Here is a 21788-nt window from a genome sequence, read left to right on the forward strand (position 1 = left end):
AAAATGAAATGTTATAAAAAATGACCCCACCTGTCTTTTTTTTCTTTGGCACCCACTATGATTTCTATAGGCTGCCTCTAAAATTATAAATATTTCTCTTATCTTTTTCAGGTGGTGTATTTCACTGCGCTGTTTCCCTATCTCGTCTTGGTGATCTTGCTGATCAGAGGTACGACCTTGGAAGGATCCTACGACGGTATCATGTTTTACTTGACGCCTGAGTGGGAGAGGCTATTAGATGCCAAGGTATTTATCCGTTTTTGGTGTATTTATGTCATAATCATTTTTATTAATGGATCAGATAGTAAAAACATTGGAATAAGAAAGTAGTTTTCTTTTTTTTCGCGTGACAAGAGGTAATTTGTGATGGATTTTTCAGTGCATTACTTGTACATGAATTAGTCAGTGCATTGCTTCAAAAATCGAATTACTTGCACCTGAATTAGCCACTGCATTACTTCAGAATTCGAATTACTTGCACTTGAATTAATCATTGCATTGCTCAGAATCTGGATTACTTGTGCCTTAATTAGTCACTGGATTTCTCAGGATCTAAATTACTTGCACCTGAATTAGCTACTGGTTTGCTTCAGGATCCGAATTAATTGCACCTGAATTAGCCATTGCATTGCTTCAGGATCCGAATAATTGCACCTGAATTAGCCATTGCATTGCTTCAGGATCCGAATTAATTGCACCTGAATTAGCCATTACATTGCTTCAGGATCCGAATTAATTGCACCTGAATTAGCCATTGCATTGCTTCAGGATCCGAATTAATTGCACCTGAATTAGCCATTGCATTGCTTCAGGATCCGAATAATTGCATCTGAATTAGCTAGTGCATTGCTTCAGGATCAGAATTACTTGCATCTGAAGTAGTCACTGCATTGCTCAGAATTTGGATTAGCAATAAAAAAAGAAAGAACTCTATTAAAATCTTTACCTCTGGAATAACACATAATTTTTAAATGTAGCCACCTAGATTATCTCTCTATATAAAAGTACTCTCGTAAGTACGCATAGAAATCGCGCTTATTTCTTATCGAATGGCAACAGTCAAATGTAAACAAACCATCATACGAATTTCAGACTGCTTCATCGAATATTTTTATATCTGCATTGAATTTAACGCTTTGCTTAGCTACTGGATGGAAAAATATTATTATAAATGTTCTGAAGATGATTCTCCGCGTCACCAAAAATTACATTCAGTCAGAGGAAAGAAGACAGATATAAAATATACCAAGAAATAGGTTTCAAATACAAAATTTAATCGAGAGCAAAATTAGGCTTATCCGTGGACAGATAAGTGATCATTATGAATTGTCTACGGAAATTGATTGTTCGTATTTTCTAAAACAATTATCTTATAAAAAAAATAGTGTCTGTATTATCTTAAGATTCAAAAAATAATTTTTTTAAGGTTATCAGTTTCATTTCCAATCCAATTTTCATACAATTCCCCCTCATAATTTTAATATTTTAAATTTGTTACAATATTTTTAAGTGCTATGATGAACTCGTACTCATCCATCAAAATATTCCATCGCGTATCTTTGCCAATAATTAACTCCGCAGTGAGATTTTCAGTTTCGCTTTTATTTCGTAATATACACACTTTTTAATTTGAAGTGAATCGACTCGATTGAATTCATGTTAATCGGTCATATCAAATATCAAGGTAACTGTTTTCTTAATGCCTTCCATTTTATTCATTTAACTCTTTCACGACGGACGTGTCATATATGCATCAACAGCGAATGTCGGGCGTCCCTCACCTGCGCATTTCTGGAAATCGAACTCATGGAACGGTGATGTATAATATGCATTCTAAACTGGAACAATTTTTAAAAGTCACTAGATGGCTCCCTGAGTCCATTAATTTGAAATAAATATAGTTTTAGTTTCATGACCTTCAGTTTGTTCTTATTCAGGCTTTGGTATTTTACTCATCAGCTATTGCGGGAAGGGGGGGGGGTAAGATTTAATGTAAATAAACAAAACTGGGTTGTGCAACGTTCCACTTGATAGAATCATTTTCGATTCTGCTCTCGCTCCGAATTCTTTTCTTCTTCATCTTCTTCTTCTTCTTCTTCTCTCTCTCTCTCTTTTTGTTATTATTGTGTAACCGTAACTAGTCTTTTTGGTTTTACCGTCAGTTCAGTTTATTTTGGGTAGATTTCGCACACATTTCGCGTAATTCTCATTTTATTATGGAAAGCCTTGGTTTCGGTTTATTATGCCAAGAAAACTCGATTTGTGCAGGAAGAATGTGTTCAAATTATAAATGAATTAATAATCGAAAAAGGTAGAAACATGACCATATTAGGACTTAAATTTTTTTTTGTGATTTTTTTTTTCAAAGTTAGTCTTAGCGACACAAAACCCTCGTCCTCGTGCGTGCGTCTAGGATAGAGGCCTCCCGCCCCGAAAGAGTTAATGATCTAAGAAAGTCAATGATCTTGGCGAACAAAGTGGTTACTAAAGGCGGCTAGAATTTAAGAAAGGTACCGATACATCTTCTTTCTATGGAGGATTTCTTTCCCAAGAAAATGAAATATATTAATCCAGATGTATTTCACTCAACCTTATGTATAGGGTGCCCTCTGGCAGCGGCCCATAGGACAGAAAACTTCATTGTTAGGTTATTTGAACAGCAATGTGAATTAAATGTATGAAAAGTTTTTTTCAAAGATACTTTGCGAGGCTTTCAGTTCACATTAAAAATAACTTTTTTCTCTCCTCCAGGTGTGGGGTGATGCAGCCATGCAGATTTTCTTCTCTCTTTCCCCTTGTTGGGGTGGATTGATAACCCTGGCCAGTTATAACCGCTTTCACAATAACTGCTTTAAGTAAGTTTTGACTATACATAAAAAAATGCAAGCGTAAATTGATAGTAAATAATGGACATAAAGATTATCATTGAACTTTGGTTATGATTTATGCAGTGTTTGATGTCTTTTAGTGTATTTGGTGTTTATTGCTTTTATGTCTCAGAACGATAATTTCGTTATAATTCAGATTTTTTAAAGTTATTTTTGGTAAATCTTTTGTTTATGTACAAAATTTTTCCTATTATGTATTTTATTTTACTTTAACTGATAATAAATATACTTGCTACTGTATGTTTTCATTATTGAAATAAAGACTATTGAAGCGTTTTGCTAAATGTTCATCTTTTGTTGGCTTTGACAGAGATTCTCTGGTCATTACGTTTGGTAACAGTGCCACGAGTTTCTTTGCTGGATTCGTTATTTTCAGTATCGTTGGATTCATGGCTCACGAAATGGGAGTCCCCGTGAAGGAAGTGGCTGCTCAAGGTAAAATTTCCCAAATTTAAGTGCATTTTTTCTAAAAACTTTCTATAAAAGTTATAAAGGAATCCAACATTTTTTCTTCTACTCAATTTGTTCCTAGCATTACAGTCGTTAAGTTGTCTATGACCATCTCAAAGAATCCATTTTGCTGCCGGAGTTTCCACAAGACTGATTTGCATGAAGTTATGAAAATGTTGATTGACTTAAAATTGTTAAATAATTCGGTTATATTTGACAATTTTTTTTAAATTTAAAATTTGAAGTGTCAAGAATATTCACTGAGTATAATTCTTATTACCAAAGGACCATATAAAGATTTAGACCACCATTGCATTGATTGAAATAAAATAAAATAACTATTCTCATTATTTATATCCTTTTGAATGTAAAATTAAAAACTAAATTTTATAAGGAATCGGAGAATTTTTTTTGAATAATTTTTTAAGATACTGTATAAATTATATAAAAAATATATTGAATGTGCACATGAGACGAATGATTCGGTTTTTTTTTGTATTCATATTTAAAAAATAAACATGCTTACTTTCAGCAAAAAAAGGTTTTTGTATTAATTGATATTTATTCACTTCCATTTTAATTTTAAAGCTGAAATCTATATCATAATGTCCTCCATTTGCCAAAATAAATGATTCCCAGTTTCGTTCTCAAAACATCTGTATTAAATGGTAATTGTGTAGAATTTATCCATACAATTAGCGATGTTTCCTTTGTGTCTTAATAGTACACATAACATGAATTAAGGAATTTTTGAAGATATTTCGAAAGTAAAGTTTATTTCATACTGTTTTGAATCTCAATAAAATTGTTATTAGTTTCTCTTTTAAAAATCACCAATATTAAGAGAATATTTTTTTAGATTCACCCGCTGTTTATCAAAAGGTTAAGAGTTCGTTATATAACTTTCTGGAAATCGTGGTGTTTTTTTTAAACCTATCAGTCAATTTTCTCCTCTTTAGGTGCTGGTTTGGCATTTATTGCTTACCCAGAAGCAGTTGCTCGGTTACCTGTGTCTCCACTCTGGGCCTTCCTTTTCTTCTTCATGTTGCTCACTTTGGGTTTGGGCACACAAGTACGTTGTTATAAATTTCTTACATTAATTGTATGTATTATTATTCAATCACTGTAGTTCTTCTTTATATATTGTACATATATATTGTAACTGTGCGTATTCAGATTTCACCGTATTTCTTCCTTACATACTATAATTGTGACTTTTCTTGTGGCATTCAGACAGTAGATTATAGACAGTATCTGATATTCTTTACAGTTTACCTTGATTGAAACGGTTACTACAGCTATTGTCGATACCTGGCCAGAACGCTTGCGAAGATTCAAATCATACGTTTTGGGTTTGGTGTGTACTGTCATGTACCTTTCTGGATTGATCATCTGCACAAAGGTAAATACCGGAAGAAAATATTCCTTCAAATTAATATTTCAGGTAAAGATATCAAAACCAACGGTTACTACTCGCATATACTGCGGGAGGATAGCTGTGCAATAGAACTGATATATATGAACAGAAGATGTGCGAAAGACCGTGACATTTGTCATCTTAAGACCATTGTGCATGGGTGATTTATAATATTAGAAAGAGAAACATATGTAGCAAAAGGGGAATTGGCAAAAGCCTTGGCTGGGAATTTAAATCCATTCAAATAACTGTTTCTACAGGAACCGGATTTTTTTTTTTTTAAATTGACTTCTATGTGGAAATTAAAGGATGGTAACCAAATACTCACTATTACAGAAATAAACTATTTAATACATTTCACATGCACAGAACTCATTTCATGAGCAAAAAGAGAATTCTTATTTTTTTTTTATATTAAAAAAATATATTACAGTAAACATTAGGTAACTCCAGATTTGTGTTAAATTCTAGAACTGGGTCCAGAGATTCAATGAAACCTTATTTTGTAAAATTCAAGTCTATGAAAGACGTTAAAGGAATGCATTGAAGATATTTTTAACTTGAAATAATTAATTATAGTCTTTTCATCATAAGTGATAGCAAAATTATTTCAGTGCTGTTTTCTTTTGTTTATGTGTAGAATTAATACTGCAATAAAAAATGAAATAAAATAAAAACTTAGTTATATATTCCAGAAATATTTTATAAATAAAATTCGAATGTTCGAATCTTAAAAGCTTATTTAAACCTTCGGTATTATAAATAAAAGCTCCTTTGATGGGAATTCAAAAATGAATATTGTTCCTGAAAAATCCAGAATCTGTACATTGGTGGTTACGATGAAGAAGAAAATAGCGACGACTTATTTTATACGAAACACAAACACAGTAATGAAGCACAGCCGAAGCGTACACAAGAACCACATTTGTAATGAACACAGCAACACACAATCAGCAAATCGGTAATAAAATTAACAACACAAAACGCTTAAGGAGAAATCTCCTGTCATCAGTACTTCAAAAAGAGAATTCGCTAAGATGCTCGCATCTTTCCATTCAAATACTCGCTGCTGAATTTAATCTGTGTGCCTCCGCATTTTATAGATCCCTTGACAGAACATCGTTCTAGAACAAATACTAAAACTGGGGTCCTAATGGAACTATAGCCACGCTTCGCGCTCATTCTAAGCCCTTCATTTTGGTGCTAAATGGTCGCCAAGTTTGTCATGACGGCCGGAAATTCGGGATCCATTCAGCAGCCGTTAATTACTATATCTGCAAAATGACCCTTACTAGGTGACTTATTGGGCTCACAAGTAATATTATAAATTCGTAACAATATGCAAATTTTTACATACATACATACTTAATTACAAATAACTCCCCCCCCCCCTCCTGTTAGAGGACAGAAAAAAATTGATATCACAGAATCTGACAAATCAAGTGAATTGTCTCTATTCTTGTTTTATGTATCTGTTGCTTTTACATTTACAAATATGTTAATATTTTTCAGGGTGGAATGTATGTACTTCAGCTGATGGATAATTACTGCGCCAGCTTTTCTGCCCTCATCATTGGATTGGTCGAAGTGATTGTCCTTGCCTGGGTTTATGGTAAGTTTGTTTGTTTTTTAATCTTTTCTTCTCACTTTCTATCTTTGTTTTTTTTTAATTATTGAAACTTTAAAAATGTTTTGCATAAGCAGAATAATTTGATTTCTTGAAAAAGAAATTTTTGGATTCAGATTATATCATTTCTTTATGTGAGTTCTATTAAAATATTTAATTAATTTATAATAAATAAATCTTTAACTTCATGGTAAGATAAACTCGTTGCTTGGCTGTACTAAAAATATTTAATTTCTTCTTACAACCAATCTTAAAATAAATATTTAATTTTATGGTTAGTACAAAATATTTATAAGTCCTACAAAAATATTTAACTTTTTTTGTAGGACTATTCTGAAAATATTTTTACAAATATCTATTTTTCTCTTCAGGCGCTGAGCGTTTTCTCAACGATATCAAGGTCATGATGGGTCGCTACCCTTTTCCCTATCAATATTGGAGGTTCATGTGGAAATTCGTTGTACCCATTATGATCGCGGTAAGTACTTTCTAAAGCACTTTTATTAAACTACTAGTTTCATTTTTGTAAAAATGGAATCTGTTCATTGAATAAATCTTTCTACAATAGAATCTGCAATCTATTTATCACTCGCTCCAGATGTGATAGAGTTGAATTAAGGTTTCTATACATGTGTGTTCTCGATAACAATACATTAATTTAATATTTTAATTGTATTAATATGAACGTAATTATCATTTTACCCATTCAATTAACTTGTAATTCCTTGTAAGAGAGCTAGATTGAAAAAATCCAATACACAAAGTTGCCATCTATAGTTTAAACACTTATCGAAATTTGAACCAAATTCAGCACGGAGTTGATTGTCTGTCTGTCTGTACTTTCAAAAACATGTAAACGCGATAACTGAAACATGTAGTGACTTAAATATATCAAATTTGGCATGAAATTTTGTAACTACAAGTGTAGTTTTGTGTCAGTCGGTTGGGAAAAATACGTCTAAAATGCAACTTCGATTTTAGATATTATTAAGGCATGCTAGGAATAAATCGCCCCTCCCCAAAAAAAAACCTTGCCAAGGATAACACGATACATACAGGGAAAAAAAAAGGCTAAATTCACGCTAAAGTTTAATATTTCGTAATTATGGTGCTCCTGTGCTATTTAAAACATTCTCTAGGAGAACACCTTTATTAGAGTTGGCGAGAAAGTCTTGTGGATGTCACTGTCGCCTTGTTATATTTTTATTTTTATCACACATACTTACAATTTGCCCTCTTTCCATTTTTAGTCTATTCTGATCTTCACAATTATGGACCTGAAACCAACCCAATACGGCTCCTACGAGTATCCTGAATGGGCCACCTATGTTGGATGGTTGTTTTCTCTTGCTTCTGTCAGTGCCATACCTTTCGTCATCGTGCTCAAGATCGCTAGAGCAAAGGGACCCCTTTTACAAGTAAGTATATATTTTTAGAAATCTATTATATGAATTTAAAAAAAAAAAAATCTTTTCAGAAATCCGATCGCCCACCCATGACCACCCCATCTATTCTTAGAATATTATTTTTTTTATGAGTGGGATGGAAAGGGCATTGTTTCGGAGCTGTTGCTGTTTAACCAAGCATTCATTTCATTTAAATATAGTTGTTAATTGGACATTTTGAAACAAATAGTTAATCAGTAGAGCCCAGATGTGGACAATCGTCAAAAGGTAATCTTCCTAGAATAACGATAGACTACATATGTCTTTGCTACCTGGCGGAAATGGTTGCTGTTCCGCCAGATAGAAAAGAGATGAATTAAGGATCAAAGAGGTAGCAAAGGGTTGTATTAGGGATCAGAGGGGTGGCAAAGGGATGCATTAAGAATCTTTATTTTAATTACAGCCAGTCACACCATTACCACAGAACTAAGCCGTATAAACAGGGTGTGTGTTATGGAAGAAAGGGGTAGCAAAAGTATATAATAGAGATGCAAAGGGATGTATTAAGGAACAAAAGGGTAGCGTAGGGATATATTAGGGATCAAAGAGGTAGCAGAGGAATGTATTATGGATGTTCACTCTCCTTTTGATTCTCACTTGGCTTTTTTAGGGTACCATAAGGTTTGCACAAAATTATCTGAAGGAGAAAATTTATAAATTGTCTTGATGAATGCAAATAACATAGCATCACGAAAACTTTTCATCGCTAAACCAATTACCCATTTATGAGATCGAGTTCATAAAACTTCCCAAAAGATGACAAACCAATATTGAATGAAATGGTGCATATGTTCTAGGGAGGGGGGTACTTCAATATTAGTTTTAAAAAATTATTTAGAATTTCTCTCCAGAAATAACTGCGTCTTAGCAATCATTTATTTTCTCTTCAAATAAACAAATTTTATTTCTTTATTTCAGCGCATTCGCATTCTTCTCGAGCCTACTGAAGATTGGGGACCCAAGCTCCAGATGCACCGTATGGAAACTCACAGCCCCAAACACACCGACTCTCAGGTTCCGTTGGCTCTTCCCAATTACGACCCAGACGGTTATGGAGACAGCGAGTATGGCGACAACATGGGTAGTAAGCTCAGCGTTGGGGATGACAGCTGTTCCGAGTTCGAAGGTCTGCGTCTCAACATACCCTCACGTGTTTCCGAGACAGGTGTGTGACCACAACGTGAGGCTCCTCACTTCACTTCACCGCTGCGTCCGGAACTGTTCGGCATACCCATCAAAAAACAAACGATCACCACTAACGGAAGTCACCTTCCAGGTTAGCCCAGCATAGAAAACCGATAATATCTTGTGTTCTTTTCTGTCAGAATGAACTGTGCTGGGCGTGTCCCTTCATTCGAGGCTGGTCCCGTTTCGCTGACGATACGCAGTCGCATTATTTGCCTAATATGGCGACGGGTTGTGAGTAGGGGATGCGACTGTCACGTCAGTTTCATCAGTCCTTTCACAAATTGAGCAACAATAGAATCCATTGTTTGGGACTAATGTCATTCAAGTGATGCCAACGCATGCTGATGAAATAGTATTTGATTTCTTTTTATATTGAAATATAAATAAAAATAGAACGAATTTTATTTCTTCTGAATCCAGAACACGATAGTGATGCTAGCTACATACTACTCATTCTTTTGACTAATAAGCTTATCACCTTTCAAAATTGTCACAACTGTCTATAAAACAGATTACCAGCTGTTATAATTAATATATAATCCGAAAATTTCATAACAAATCTTGTTATTTCATTAAATAGCTGAGGTCAATGTGAAATAAATCAATAATTCTAAATATTTATTAAACACTCTATGAAACAATTGGTTATTCTATGAAATAACTAATTATTCTATGTATTAATTCATGAAAGATAATTAAATAATAAAATGAATGCATAATTCTCTTCAAGAATTAGATTGTAAAAATTAGAACACAATTTTCCGCACTCATTAGATTGTAAAATTTAGAATACAATTCTTATCACACATTAACAAAGAACTTTTTTGTTATAGTTATACTTGCTCAAAAAATGTTCAAACATTTCTTTAAAAAATTTTTTTTGCTTGTTTTATTGCATCACTTAATGAATCTTCCAAGTTAACTTAATATTTAAAATATTTTTTTAGAACATACGAGGTTTCATTAAACTTAATCTTGAAACATAATTCATTTTAGCGAAAGAAGTTACCTAGTTATTCTTTTGTTATACATATTAATATACACTCTAACAGTAAATGATCGTCGTTATTTTATGAAATAACTGAATAAACCATATAATACCAGTATATTTTAATTTTTAACTGATTTCCTGCCCTAATTCCAGAAATAACAAGTTATGAAATAACCGATTTTATATTTTTTTAACATGTTCACAAAAGTTTTAGTAATACAACTTTGAATTCAAAATTATTTAATAAAGATAAATAAGACTTTTCTTGATTAATCGCATTATAAATTATTAAAAATTTCCATTATATATACCATTTAACCCCAAAGTTGGTTTTGACCAATATTATACACTCTCATACTATATATATATATATATGTATATATATTGTACTATTTTATGTTATTTAGAATCTAAAAAAGTTGTATAAGTCAGTATCTAAAAACTGTTTTCTTTGAAAATGTGAAAAACATATTGAAATGAAAAAACATATTCAAATAAATTTCAATTAAAAGTACAAGTACCTATTCATATTAAACTATTTTGTTTTTGGTGTATTTAGAAATCTCTAAAAGTAGTTGTAATATATTACTACGAGTATAGAAAGAGTAACAAAATTAATTTATGTATTTTTATTTTTTATCTCTTCATCTTCCATTTTTTAATAAAAAAAGGGCCACAATATTTTCAAATGAATTCATTTCCAACCATCTATCAATAAGGAAAATTCTTTGACAAAAAATTATTGACCCTCTATTAAGTCAGCTTATCTTTATTATCATTATGTTAAATAAAAATTTAATTTGATTTTTGTTTTCCAAATTTCCAAACTGAGAATACCATCTGTTTTTCTCAATAAACTGTCTTAAACGAACAGCTAGCATCACTATCTCTTTCTAGATTTCACTATTTTAACAGAAGTTTCATGTTTATATTGGTTTGTTAATGAGAATATCCCCTATTAGCACATAATTATCATCCAGCGTTTGCATTATGCCGAGGAGTATTTTAATGCTACATATTGGATCCATGGATGTATTCATTTATCAGGTAACATGAATTTGTTTAATAAAAGGTTAGAAATAAATGATTTTTATTCTTCAAAATTGCATGTTCTGCTTCTGTTAACAATTAAATATGAAAGGAAAACAATTAAGTTTATTATTGACATTACTTCACTAAAATGGTAATTTCCATTCAAAGATGTTTCCCAACAAACACATTATATTTCAGATGAATGTTGTGAGCATAAAAGGAAATATTTCACAATATTTCCTTGTAATATTGGCCATTTTTGTGTGCTAACAGGGGTGCCTCTGTAATTAACAAAACAAGCTTATTAGTTCCTAGTACGTTTTTAATGTTTCTGAACCAATAAACCAACAAGAAATTTTGATACATATTTTTTAAGAATTCATTCAACTATAATATTTGGAACTTGCGATGTTTGTTTCATCATATTTTGGTAAATTTGTTTGTTGTTAGAATACTCGTTCATTCATTGTTAAAACGTAAAAGTTACAATAAAGTAACTTGCTGTATTTCTGTTTTTGTTTGTTTAGGCCGATTTACTATAGAAAATGATGTTTTTGTTTTTGGAAATTGAATTCACATTTGTAATGTTGTGTCACAAAATTTTGAAAATTTAAATTACATTATTTTTATATGTTAATAGTAAAGTAAAACATAAAAAACATGCTTCTTTTAATGAATAGGAAAGTAATTTGTTTCATATTTTTGAAAGAACAAATAATTTAAATCGTTTATTTAATAATCATTTTTCAAATGATAGTTATTTAATAAATTAAATTAGAAGATAAATTATCTGCTTGATAAGGCTTATTTCCTCAGTATTGTTTTTTTTTTTTTAAATATTGTCATTTTGTATTCTTGGAAAATAATGCAGCAAACAATTTTTGTTTGTTTGGACTGACTAACTATTGAAATATTCTGTTCTGTTTTAGGATTGGAATAAATAGCTGTAACATTATGTCACAAAATTTGGAAAATTAAATATTAATAAGTTTCCTCAAATTCCAACAACTTATTCATTCTGAATAACAATTATTTTCTTTTAATGTCCACCTCCAGCCCAAATAATTATATCGAAATTCCGATATATTTATTCAAAATGATTACTGATTTTAGCATGGTTGCTTCAGTAATTTTATGAATATTTGGGGAAAATATTTATATTCTTACAGCATAGAAACTATGATTGTAATTTTTTTCATTTAATCTTTATACTGTTTATTCTAGACTTAATTAATTCGTTCTCAGCATTAATTATTTCAAATTGTATTATCTTCATCATGGTTCTATAAAATATACAGAAAATAGGTTTTATCATGAAGGCATAGGAATTAAAGCTGTAGAACATAATTTTGTCTTAAATTTTGTAAAAATAAGAAATGCATTTTTGTGAATACAATTGCGCCAGATGAAATTTTTTTAAACAATTCGAGTCAATATTTTGTATGAGGAGTTTTTAAAACTATTTTCGATAAAATATTTTTCTTTGATATCTTTGGACTATCAGAAAACATTTGATAGTTCTTTTTATTAGTTATTTAAGGTTAATAGAGAGCTATAGTTCAGTAAAATAGCATCATTCTAAATTGAGAGATAGAACTGGAAAAAAAAAGTACAATGCTTTGAAAATATGGAGATTAAATCAATTAGCAATTAGCATATTAAAATTCTTTTTTAATATTAAAATGCTTAATTATCATCAGAATTTCTGATGAAAATTCTTAAATTGGAAGAAATATTTCAAGAACTTGAACTAAAATTGCAATTTTCTTTTTGAACATTATATAAAAATTTTCTAATATCTACTGAGATATAAATGCCTATGACCCTTTATAAATAAATTTGATTTTTAGATTTTTTTAGCTATAAAATACAAAATTACTTTGTGTATGAAGAATGTGTATATAAAAGAATAAAAATATTTATTCAAGTATATCTTGGAAGAGTGACTACACTTTTTAAAAATTTTTCTTTTGACATTTTATGAAGATTGATCTTCCTCAATGTACATATTCTGATTCTGTATTGTTCATTTGTAACTCGTAAGTTCCTGTTATTTTATTTAAATAAGCTCAAATGTTGATAATGGTTGTTTATTTTATCCTATTTCCAACTTATTTATGAAGAGAAAAATACACACTTGTTAGGTTGTTTTAGTGCTTCTTAAATTTTAATCTTTTTTAATAATAAATATTGGTAATTTGTTGAAATATTAAACAACTGAATTTGAATTTAATTTTCATTAAATGCATTGCATTACATTTTCTTTTCATTACGCCAAATAGAGTAGTAAATGTTTCTTTGCTATTGTGGTTTGCCTGTAACGCAATTTCAGAAATTATATTAAATGTATTAAGTTAGCATTAATGGAATATTTGTTGCATGTTCATAAATATTTATGAAAAGAAGCTTTTTCAACATTATATATATATATATTACTTATAATCGCATTATACATGGGATATCACTTTTGTACAGTACTGTTGTACATAGCATGATATGTATATCTGTTGCATACATGTGTACAAAACTATGTATATTCTTACGTACATATATTCATATATATATATATTGTTTCAGCGTACCTAAAAGCATTGTTTTGTTTAATTGTTCTTGTGTGTATGTCATATCATAAGTGCCGAATTACAGCTTTCTTCTGAAGAATTTTTTACACTGCAGTGGATGTGCAAAAGAAATGAACTAACTGTTTAGTATATTTGCAACCTGACTATTCATTTCTTTTGCACTGTGCTAAAATGTGCTCATATAAACATGGTTTCCACAATCCTAAATGAAATTAAAATCAAATTAATCTTCCAAATTAGTTCGAATTATTCAGCAGTTTTTTTTTTCTTAATGAACTTTAGTAAAATTATTATTAAAATTCATTGCAAAAAATGAACAATGAAAATCTTCATTTTGAAAATAGAATAATTATATTCCTTTATTTTTTTAAAGCAACAAATTTTATTTTCATAAAAAAAATTAAATTTTTCTTATTTTAAATTAGAATTATCTTAAGTCTTTACTCTGTTATAATTCTAAGAACTATGCAGAAAAATATTATAGAGCTCAATAAAAAAATAATGTCATAACTATTCTGAAAAAAGTATTTCAAATCACTAAAAAATGGAATATTTTTTACCAATAAAAAACATTGTTCTATAACTATTTTATAAAGAAATTAATTAATGAATGTAAATAAAAAATAATTAAACAATTATGTAAAAAAAAAACTGTTATATGGTAAAATTTATTCAAGGTTTGGGTCGTCATTTCCTTTTTATCTTTTTTGTAATGTATTGAAAATTATAAAAACTTATTTTCTTTCCTCCAAATTAATTAATATTAAAAAATTATGTAAAATTTTTCCCAAGTTTTTAGTCACTGTTTTTCTTTTTAAAAAAATCTTTGTAGTGTATTGAAAATTACTTTTTTTTTTCCTCCAAATTTTTTTTATGTTTATTACAGATTTCAGAGCTGAAAAATTCTTAAAGATAATACATTTATTAAAGTTTGATGATACTATTAAATGCTGAAATGCATCTACATAACAATCTTGATCCTAACATGCATCTGCATTTTAATAATAGCTATGAAATTTTCTCACTAATTCATTGAATTTATTTTGTTTTGTAAAAAGAAAATGTCAAAGCTTTAAAAAATTAACTATAAAATATTTTTTTAATTAAAAAAAAGTGCTGTCGATTTTTTTTTTTTTTTTTTTTTTTTTGTTAATTGCCAGTGATATTCAATTTCACAAGAATGGATACTAAATATAATCAAGCGAAATGTGGGAACCATGGTGCATTCAAAACTGTGATTTAAATGTTGCTAAAATATTTGATTTTTGCTTTGAGCAATATGTAAATTAGAGAATGAAATCTGAATTTTAACTAGTCTCGATTAGGATGTGCATTGAGTGCCCAGAAATTATTCTATGAACTTGTTAAATATTATTTTAACAGTCTAGTTCTGTACAGAATTTTTATGGAAAAAAATATTGATTACTGCATGATATAATAGATGGCGCTGCTGATTATTTTTCCCCAAAGAACTTCTATTGCTTGACGGGAATTATAACATTCAGCCAAAATATATTTGTACAGTTTAATCATTTTGAAAGCTGAATGGTTTACATTATATTTCATTGTGTTTTGTTTTTATTATGATACTTTGTTGTATTTTAGCCTGCTCTTCAAATTTTATATTCTCTTTTAATTTATAGCTTTCCTTTTTCTGTTAAATATATCAGTGTGGTTAAAATCTCATTTGGCGATATAATTTTAATTTCTCCTTATATTTTGTAAAGTTTTAAATAATAGCATAAAGTTCTAACAGAAATCATTAAATATGCTATTAATTACTATTCTAGATTCTTCTTTAGACAACATTGATTATGTTATTTGAATTAAATCGTTAAAATTAGTTCACAAAATATATATATGTGGAAAAAAAACTTTATATATATATTATTGACTTGTTGGTCTTGAACAGAATATTTTATTAAAGTATATCGAAATAGTACAAAATATAAAAGATAGTAACATTGTTAATCTAATTATCACTTTTGATTTGATAATCCTAAATTATTAAAAAAAAATTAAAAAACTGAAGCAGGTACAATATTTATTTTATCAAAAAGAATTCATGGTAGAGATTTTATCGAACCTTTTGCATCCAATTCCATTTAAATCAAACACATGTTTACTTTTCACATGCCTTAAAACTTTCACACAGAAATATTGTCTTTATAAAATTTTAACATAAGTTGTTTCATAAGTTAGGAATAGAAAGTGAATCGTCAAATGAGATACAAAACTTATTTTCATTTTTTTAGTGACAAGAAAAATATATCGATAAAATACATCGAATTTCTACATTTCGAAAATGTGTTCTTTTGTTTTGAATGTCAACTGAAACCTCGGCAGCTGATTATGATTATAACAAAAATTCATGTAATATCCCAGTTTCAATATTTCTGTACTCAGACAACATATGTAACATATCGCAGTTTTTAAATTAGTTGCATTATTGACCTTCAACGAATTATTGTATAATAAATCAAATTTAAAGTATCAACGCCTGTTTGGGATTTAATAACTGTTTTAAAAACATAGGATGGATAATTTTTAAAGAAATTCTTTGTTGGCGTTTTTTTTTTTTTTCTATGTACATTTTTGCAATATTTGATTGGTTTTTATAATAATATATTTGTTGTTTGTTTGTATAACTTTATTATTATTATTTTTTACTTTTTATTCTAATAGTTTTCTATGATGAATTTTAAAATAGGAATGGCATAATTTCGGTTGCTGTTATCATGCACCATTTTTTTAAAGTATAGTTAATCATGCTTAGTTAAAATTCAATTAAAATTTGCATCCAAGATTTACAACTTTTTTTAAAAATCAACTTGCTATCAAATATTAAATTGCTAGTCTTAGAATCCTTAGCCAATCACTTAATGTACTTCCGAATAACTTTTTCAAAACTAGATAAATTTTTTTTCAGCCGTGCCATTTGAAAGCTGTAATTGTATAAATGTCATTTATTGTATTTAGTTTTTAATCTTGTTTTACCGTAGAATATTTTAATTCTTGTAGCCATCAGGTTAAAATATCAGCAAATCCATTGATACCAACTTCTATGTTCTTTCAAGTCATTTTCATTTTAAATGAATTTGAAGCTGATTCTATCCGATTAGTTTGTTTATTTTAATTTTGATACTTCATAAATGCTATGTTTTTTTTAAAAATTATATGTTCTTTTTAAATGAAAAAAAAAAAATGGTATTAATGAGTTTAGTCCAAAAAAATCTGAATAAAAATGATATTTGCATTTATCAATAGTACTATTATCATACTTTTTCGAATGCATAATTATTGTTACTCATTAGAAAAAGATAAAGAGATATGTGATTCACCAATGTATGTGAAAAACATTTTGAATTATATAATAGACTGCTTTAAAATAAAATCGAAAGAAATTATTTATAAATTACATTTTTATATACTTTCATAAATATGGAATCCTGACATTACGTTTTATTAATATTAAAGCTTTTTTAAAAAACAAATAAAGAAAATAATTCTCGAGTATGAATAAAAGAGTAGCAATTTCATTTGATAAAAATTATGTTTCTACCCCCCCCCCCCCATCTTGCTTGCATTATCATACTTTATTACATGTTATCTTGGTGCATGCTATTGTCACAGTGATATCATATCCATTTATATAAAATTCATTTTCATAACAATAAAGTATTTTTACTGTTAAAACTCTACTGTTGGAAGTAATGTTAACTACATTCAATGCAGCAAAAGGTATGTTTTATGGTACGTGTATATTTTACTTATAGAAATGTGTTTTGAAGTGGATTGTAACATATGTTGTTCTGTGTCATTAAACTTTTGTTCCATTAACGGGTGTTTGAATAGTTTCTATTTCATCGTCCACAAGACATATCACATCCGAGCTCAGCATTGCAGGTTAATGACATACGTAAACAAATATCTTTACCGTTGCAATCAGCGCCATCTGGTGATGGAAATCGAACTATAAAGTCATTTAAAGACCACATTGATTTTAATAATCAGCTATAGATTTTACGAAAGGGATTGGCTTATTAAGCTGATGGAGTGCAAAAGAAATAGCAGTTGACAAAAACGAAGTTCAAAAACAAGAATACCTGGGTTCAAAAACAAGAATATTCTGGATTTTCTTTACAATTTTCATTTAGAAATTCTTTTTACTTTAATTTTTGCTTTTCAGTTTCATCCTCTTTTTTTAAATCTATTTTCTATCCAGAGGCAGTCCTTTTAGAACTATTTAAGAACTGTAAATAAATTCTACAAATATATTTGATAAGTTTATAAATTAACTACTTAATCACCAATCGATAGTTATGAATCGTTGAAATTATTTGTTTTCATATGGATGTGAAATAACAACAAAATACATTTTCGATCAAAAAATTATACTGAAAGTGACGTAAAGTAATGTTTAGATGCCTCAAGTTATTTTCATTTACAATAATAGACAATGTTAAAATAGTTGCAATTACAGCAGATTAATTTCATGAAAATTAGGACTCGCTAGAAATTCTGGACATATAAAAAAAAACCCAAAAAATAAATATTAAATTTTAAAAATGGTCCTTATCTTTTCAGAAAATCTAACCTTTGTTATGCAGTAATTACAAGCTAAAATCATTTCGATCAGAAAATTTGTAAAATAAATTAGTTACAGCACTAAAAAAAATTTATTACGAAAGGCAGAAGAAATTCCCATTTCTTGGTAATTTCTTATATCTTGTTAGTGACGTATTATATGCCGAGAAGTAAAAAATTCTAGCTAGCCAGAAAATCAGACACTATTCGGCGAATTTAAAAGTAGCGCGATTCTTTACATGTTTTCACATCATAACAACTTTCAAAATAGTATTCGATAAGAGAGATTCATGGTCAGTAGTTTATGAATGCCAAATAAAGATTTTAAATTAGTGAATGAGCAAAAATGCATTATATTAGAAGCAATGTAACTGAAAAAAACTATTCATAAGAGTTAACTATTAAACTCTTTTATTTATGATAAAACTATTCATAAATTGAAATTTTGTATGCTGAACTTAGATTTATCACTGATTCATGCAGAAATTTAGATGTGATAATGTTTTAAAATTTTTCAACTCGTTTTTTATCGCATTCTAAAAACCACATTTTAATAGCAAATATTTGTACAAGAGTAATAGCAAATTCTTATATTCCCAGAACAAAAAAATTAATACTTATGCCATTTAATTTTAATGTGCTTTCTACTACCTGTATTTATCATGTGCGATTAGACGATTTTTTTTTCCATGTAGCGCATACTTTGTTTAATCAACCTGTTTAAAAAGAAGAGAGGTTTAATCTCGTGTAGTAAGATTTCATCTGTATGAGATCAACCAAAATAATGAAAGCAAAGTGCTGCAAATATTCAATCAGTAATCGAAAATAAATCATCCATTTCTGCATTTCATTACTTACCACTATTTCTAAATACAATGACTTTATAAAAAGAAAACCACTAAAATCTAAGCTTCCTGTTTAATCAATATAGAAGGACTCGATGATGGGTTTATCGTATCATCGAGTCCATCTATATTGATTGAGCAGGAAGTATGGAAAATTTCTTATAACAGCTTTTGAAACAAAAGCTTATGTTAATGGAAAGATTTTTATTATATGTTTATGGGAGAGGAGCACGAAACTGTGACCAATGTCGGAATCCGGCAGTCTGTAGAATTCTCAAGCGATAGCAGCGCCTCTGTCTTAGAAGTCGGAATTATAAACCTACATCAAAAATAGTATAAAACTGGGGGGAACTTGTATCAACAATGTTTAAAATTTCTCTAGTTGAAATCAGGTACTTGCTATAATAATAATTTGGAATAAAGAAATTTTCGAATAATCTAATTTACAAAATATCTCACATTTTTGCATAGAAACTATATAATTTTCGTTTGTGAATATGGAAAAATTGTGGTATTTTTATGATAATTTTCATTATATGGAAGGGTGATTCTTGCAATGATATTTTTCATAATTTGTAAATTTTTTTTATGATCAAATACGTAAATTCTGTTTTAATCTTGCATGTATTACTTTATAAGATCGAAAGCATTAATACCACGAAATTTACATTTTGTATACTGAAATGAAATCTATCACTGATCCAAGAAAAATATTCCTAGCCATTTTTTCAGTTATTTCATTAATTTATATAAAAGCATTTTGTTTTCTAAATCTTCTAGAGGTATGAATACATATCAATCTAATTATTTTATAATTTTAAAACATCTGAATTGTGTATTGAATTATTTATAAATAACAAAAATATATAGTTTTTGATTTTATCTTTAAATAATACAAAATACGAAAAAAAAAAAAATTGCTATTGCGTTGCAACATTCATGAATTTCTTACAGAGCAGCAATTCGAATATACCTAAAGTGATGCTAAAACTTAGGCTTTCATCCGTATTTGTTAAAAGTGCAATCTTGCCACATGAGTGATTCAGATACATTCTGTGTTCCGATGAATGGCATGAGGATACTTTGATTCTTTTAGATACAGATAATGAATACAGTTTTTTTTAAAAAAATACTCGTTTATCTGTGTATAAAATGTAGATTTTTTAAAGTACATTTTGCTTTTATGGTTTTAATTTATTATTATAATATATATTCTGGATAAAAGAGTTTCATTTATTTTGAAATTCACTAGAAAGCGATTTTATATGGAAGAAACAATTCATAAATTAGTTATAATTATTTTCCGAGATTTTTAAAATCACTCACTATTATTATAAATACAGATATATACAAGATTTGAAAATTCTATCACATCAAGTAAAAAAGTAAAAATTTATTTCAAGCTTCAATTTTCAAAAAGTAAAAATCAATTAAAAATTATTTAAATAAAAATGGAGCATTCTTCATTTTCTTTCCCAAATATATATATAATTTACTTCTGTAATTATTACAGATTTTACTTTTGTAATTTGCTTTCTCTTAGAGATTTTCTAAGGGTAAAAATCACACCGGAAACAAATTAAAGTTGTCTGGCATTGGGAAAACGAATACAGAGCTTCATCTTAAGAAAGGAAATTGACACTATTTGCACTATTCCTGTGTTTTTCTCTGTTTGTCAAAATCCATTGAAAACTCTTTCAAGTTGACTTGTGAAGCATATATTGGGGATTTATTTTTATATTAGTCTTTTTCATTTTCATGTACATGAAAAGATTCTAATTATTTGTTGACTAAATATTAATCACTTCACAATCACCCATATATTTTTTTCCATAAGCTAATTCTTACATTATGAGTTCTTTAAAACTGTATATAAAATTATTTTCGCTTGAATTTACGAGAGCTACTGTAGATAAAAAGCTAACATGTATTGGAAAGAAGAATGCAAACATTTAGATTTGCTTCAATAAGAATTTTGTGTGGATTAATCGGACCTAAAAGAAAGTTCACCTCGCAACTCTTCAAGATGGTAGTGAATGGATGCATGTGAATGGACCGACTTAGTCTAATTTGGGTCCGGGGTGAAAACTTCTTTTGCCCCCCCCCCTCTCTGCTTCAAGACTTCAGTAATGAAGAACCGAACTTTATGGAGGTATTTAAATTTTTCACCTCCTTATAGATATATAACAAGAAAATTAATTAGAACCTAAAATAGCTGTAAAGCCCCCCCCCCTTTCGAATGGTGAGATGAAATATCGTTCTGTCCATTTTTTTCTGATTCTCTGACAATTCTATGTCCATTATTAAAAGGATATAGCACATCTGAGGAGCGAAAATGTGACAAAAATGCTATTTAAATTTATAATTAGAAAATGTATAGACTTTTTTAGCAATTTGAATTAATTAACGAAAAATGCCATAGACAAGTCCTGGTGGATATATATTTATATTCAATTAATTATTGCATGCAAAATTAAAAGAAAGGGTGGAAGGGGTATGCCCCGTACTTTTTTTTTCCGTCTTTGAAAAGCAATGTTATTTTAACTAATTTATTATTTACTTTTCATTAACTGAATTAAAGATGCATAAGTGATTTCCGATTCTTCTGCACGTGCAGGAAGGAATTTTAAGAGGCTCCCTTTTGGCTTTGTAGCTTGAAGTTCCCGAGCCTTTTTAAGTTTCCGTTTTTGGCTCCCAGACATGCAAGACACTCCATTTATTTTATTTCTAGTTTTA

The 21788-nt window shown here is 28.9% G+C and overlaps 1 protein-coding gene across 3 annotated transcripts in view; it reads left to right on the forward strand.

Moving 5' to 3' along the window:
* Positions 1 to 17460, forward strand: part of LOC129957668 (sodium-dependent proline transporter-like) — a 304437-nt gene extending 286977 nt beyond the window's left edge. For all 3 annotated transcript variants that reach the window (XM_056070116.1, XM_056070118.1, XM_056070119.1), the window contains 9 exons: positions 112 to 246; positions 2752 to 2855; positions 3199 to 3323; positions 4298 to 4410; positions 4609 to 4740; positions 6268 to 6367; positions 6754 to 6860; positions 7633 to 7800; positions 8746 to 17460. In XM_056070116.1, coding sequence (XP_055926091.1) covers positions 112 to 246; positions 2752 to 2855; positions 3199 to 3323; positions 4298 to 4410; positions 4609 to 4740; positions 6268 to 6367; positions 6754 to 6860; positions 7633 to 7800; positions 8746 to 9000 — 1239 coding nt within the window. In that variant the 3' untranslated portion in view covers positions 9001 to 17460. The remainder of the gene's footprint in view (positions 1 to 111; positions 247 to 2751; positions 2856 to 3198; positions 3324 to 4297; positions 4411 to 4608; positions 4741 to 6267; positions 6368 to 6753; positions 6861 to 7632; positions 7801 to 8745) is intronic.
* Positions 17461 to 21788: the final 4328 nt, after the last annotated feature.

This window comes from Argiope bruennichi, chromosome 11 (assembly GCF_947563725.1).
Source record: "Argiope bruennichi chromosome 11, qqArgBrue1.1, whole genome shotgun sequence".
Lineage (NCBI taxonomy): Eukaryota > Metazoa > Arthropoda > Arachnida > Araneae > Araneidae > Argiope > Argiope bruennichi.